The sequence below is a fragment of the Phaseolus vulgaris genome, chromosome 8 (genome assembly GCF_000499845.2).
Source record: "Phaseolus vulgaris cultivar G19833 chromosome 8, P. vulgaris v2.0, whole genome shotgun sequence".
NCBI lineage: Eukaryota > Viridiplantae > Streptophyta > Magnoliopsida > Fabales > Fabaceae > Phaseolus > Phaseolus vulgaris.
The window spans coordinates 45,762,694-45,766,513 of record NC_023752.2 but is presented as its reverse complement, the minus strand read 5'-3'; the positions used below and the strand labels follow the sequence as shown (position 1 = coordinate 45,766,513).

The 3,820-nt window shown below is 33.6% G+C and overlaps 1 protein-coding gene and 1 pseudogene across 1 annotated transcript; both read right to left on the bottom strand.

Annotated features, from left to right (window-relative positions):
- Window positions 1-231: 231 nt before the first annotated feature.
- Window positions 232-600, bottom strand: LOC137825222 (L10-interacting MYB domain-containing protein-like). The gene has a single exon (XM_068630896.1). It carries the CDS (start codon window positions 598-600, stop codon window positions 232-234), a length of 369 nt encoding a protein of 122 aa, XP_068486997.1.
- A 38-nt stretch (window positions 601-638) lies between these two features.
- Window positions 639-3,348, bottom strand: LOC137827149 (uncharacterized; annotated as a pseudogene).
- Between the last annotated feature and the right edge of the window lie 472 nt (window positions 3,349-3,820).

Below are 3,820 nucleotides of genomic sequence, written 5' to 3'. Positions count from 1 at the left end.
GGGTGGACAGTTTTTGGTGTTTCTTGCTGGCTGACTTGAGCGTCGGAGTGCAAACGGCCGCTAGGGCGCCACTCTGCCCTCTTTTTGCAGGAAATTTGCAGGCATTCAGTGGGAAGGAGTCCTTAGCTGACGATTGAGGCCACGCACGAAGACGTCCCGGTCAACCGGACGGAACAAAAAGAAATACACTTATATTCATAATTATTGGTTAATGTATGTGATAAGTGATCATCAGGTTGAATATGTTACCTTTATCAACATATCCCACACTTCATCTTCGGCCTCGAAAATTTTTGAAGTTGGATTCCAAGCGAAACCACTCAATCCACTAAATAGATCATGGATCTCACGCCATCTGTCCTTAAGGCTTTTCTGCCTGTTTTTCACATTATTTTTTGTAATCCCTACTAATCCACTCTGATGTAGGGATTTAACGATGTTTGTATAACCCTGCGTCGTCCAACTACCATCAATGCAGTTACCCATAGATGCCTCATCGATCATGGCATTCAACAGTTGAAAATCCATGTCGGTAGTCCATCTTTTGTGTTCACGGACACCTGTAGATGACTCTGAAGCAATACCCTTTCCGCGATCCATGATAAAACCTAATAAAAAAGGTTAAACTTTTGCAATAACATAAATAGTTTCATACATCAAGATTAATAAAGGCCGAATGTCAACATTAAACGAACAATTTGTTCTTACAACAATATAAATATAAGATTAAGAATATTACATAAAATTAATTATTACAATAACCTGTCCACATTTCATTTGCTATAGTATCCCTAATTTGTGACCCGAGCCTGTAGTCATCCTCACGAGTTTGCGAATGTGACACATCTATATCTCCTTGCATCAACTCACGGTCAACTTCTTCCAACAAAGAGTTATCATTATCCACCAAGCGAAGAAAGTTATGAAGAATACAACATGCTAAAACAATATCAGTCATAGTGTCCATAGAGTAATGAGGCTCTGTTCCGCTACCTATAATTGGAAATCGCTTTTTGAGGACACCGAATGTCCTTTCGATAACATTTCTTAGTGAGGAATGACGATGATTAAACAACTCACAGGCATTTTGTGGACCTCTTCGGGAATACTCTTTTAGATGGTATCGAACTCCGCGATATGGAGTTATAACTTGGGCTTTGAGCATAAAACCTGCGTCTCCAAGGTAGTATTTGCCTACAACCATCCAATAACACTTATTACTTATAAGTCATGTGACCAAATGAATATTTATTGCACTTGAAAACACACTCAACTAACCTTCCGGAATGACCAATGGATCCTCTCGTACAAATGCATCCTTCAATATCCTGGAATCAGAGGTTGTTCCTTCCCACCCAGTAATAACATATGTGAATTTCATGTCAAAATCACAAGCAGCAAATACGTTTTGCGTTGGTCAGTCTTTTCTTCCACGAAAACAAGGAGCATCAGCTCGGGGGACTTTAACACGAACGTGAGTTTCGTCTATGGCACCTAAACAATCCTAATAAACAACAAATTCACATTTATAAATATCTTGCATTGCATATAACATGAATTAAATATTTAACTATTGTTTCTCATACTCATACCTTAAAGTATGGAAAAAATCGATTGTTGTTTAAGATATGAGGTTCAACCTCGGTCCCAACTGGTTGAATTAAGAACTCTCCATGCAACATCAATATTGCCTTCAAAACATTATGAAAGTGACGAGACACTGTTTCCCCGGACTGATGAAAGAAGAATGAAACACTTCGATTCTTGACGTTATGACCAATGATGTGTAAAAATTTAGCCCCTTGTTCTTCGACTGTAGATCGGAATGCATCTTTAACCATCCTGTTCCTCTTATTCGTTGACATAAATTAATAAATGCTTTCGGACCCATGCGAATAATGTCACGACATCTTTCAGTATGGACCAAGTACAACATCAATTCTTGCCGACGACGCTCTTTTTGTGGAATAAACTCCCGTATCGCATTATTTGTCTCGGTTAACACACGCAACACATTCAATCCATATCCAACCATGCAAAGGATTGTCATTGCTGCTACTTGTGTCCACAAATTGATTTGCTCTTGTATTTGTGAAATTAGTGTGAAATCAACACCAACTACATCGGGATTCATGTCATTCGTGCTAGACATCTCAACATTGTCGAAATACATAGACCAATGGTTATCGTTGTACATGGTCACAAATCCTTAACATTCATATAAATTTAACTATTAGGTTTAAACCACCATACTTTAGACAAATAATAATACATAAAATTAAAATAAATATATATAATTCATAAAAAAATATTCTTTATACTCCAGTTTTTTACTTTCTTTATTTAAAAAAAATATATATATTACATGTAAACTCAGTAAAGTGGTATACTTATAATTATTTTACAAATTCAAAATAATTTTTATAAAGTTCTTTTACTTCATTTTAGAAAAAAATAAATATTATAAGTAACTATCTATGAAGTAGTGTTTTAAAATATTTAAATATTCTGAATACGTATAACTATTTTATAAATTCAGAATAATATTTATAAAGTTTTTTAATTGATTTTAGAAAATATTAAATATTATAAGTAGACTATATAAAGTAGTATTTTAAAATATTTAAAATATTATGTATACTTATAATTATTTTATAAATTAAAAATAATATTTATAAAGTTCTTTTACTTTGATTTTAGAAAAAATAAATATTATATGTATATGTTTATAAAGTATTATTTTAAAATATTTAAATATTTGGTATACTTATAATTATTTTATAAATTTAAAATAATATTTACAAATTTGTTTTACTTGATTTTAAAAAAATATAATATATAGACTATCTATATATTTTAAAATATTTAAATATATTGTATAATTATAATTATTTTATAAATTTAAAATAATATTTATAAAATTCCTTTACTTTATTTTTTAAAACAATTAAATATTATAAATAAACTCTACATATTTTCAAATACCTAAAAAATAAATTACATATTAATAATTTTTTCTTTTTTTTTAATTAACAAATGATAGTAGAACTCATTCAAAATTTCACATTAATGCTCATTAATGCATTTTGAGCAAACAACTTAAGAAATTGAAAGGTTATCGGTATACATCTATTAAAATCAATAAACAAATAAAATAAATAAATAAACAATACAAATCTATTTCATTCTCCACATTCCAAATCCTAATCTATGAAATTGATACCTGCACAAAAGATAGAGAACCAGAGTGCCGACGACCACCACGAATCCTCCACTGACCACCACGAACCGTCCACCCATCACCACCACAAACCGTTCACCCGCCACACCAGCTGAACCACCACCAACGGAACCGTCAACCGATCACCACCAAGAGAACACCACCACGAACGCAATCCCACCCACACCTTCAATCTTCCACAACCGCGCACCTCCAACACTTCCGAACTTCTGCCTACTGCACACCTCCTACCACCGTGCACCTCCGACAACCGCGCACCTCCGACCACCTCTAAGATACTTCCTCAAGTCAAAACACATAACTCACCTCCCTCTCCCCTTCCATATTTATCATCCTCTCACATTTATAACTCATCACCCACCACTCTTGAGGAACTTTGTACGAAACTGAATTTTTCAGATGGAATCTCATGCGTGAGTGCAGAACGAATATTTGCAGAGCTACATGTAACAACTGTTATGGCACATGGGTGAAGGATAATAAGGTCAAATATAAAACTTTCTCTCCAAATCTTCACTACTCAGCCAAGATTCTTTTTTCACTTTCTTTGTCTTTCTCCTCCCTCTATTCCCCGCAAAT

Coding starts and splice junctions, on each gene's coding strand:
- LOC137825222 (XM_068630896.1), bottom strand. CDS start 600: ATGGATCGCGGAAAGGGTATTGCTTCAGAGTCATCTACAGGTGTCCGT.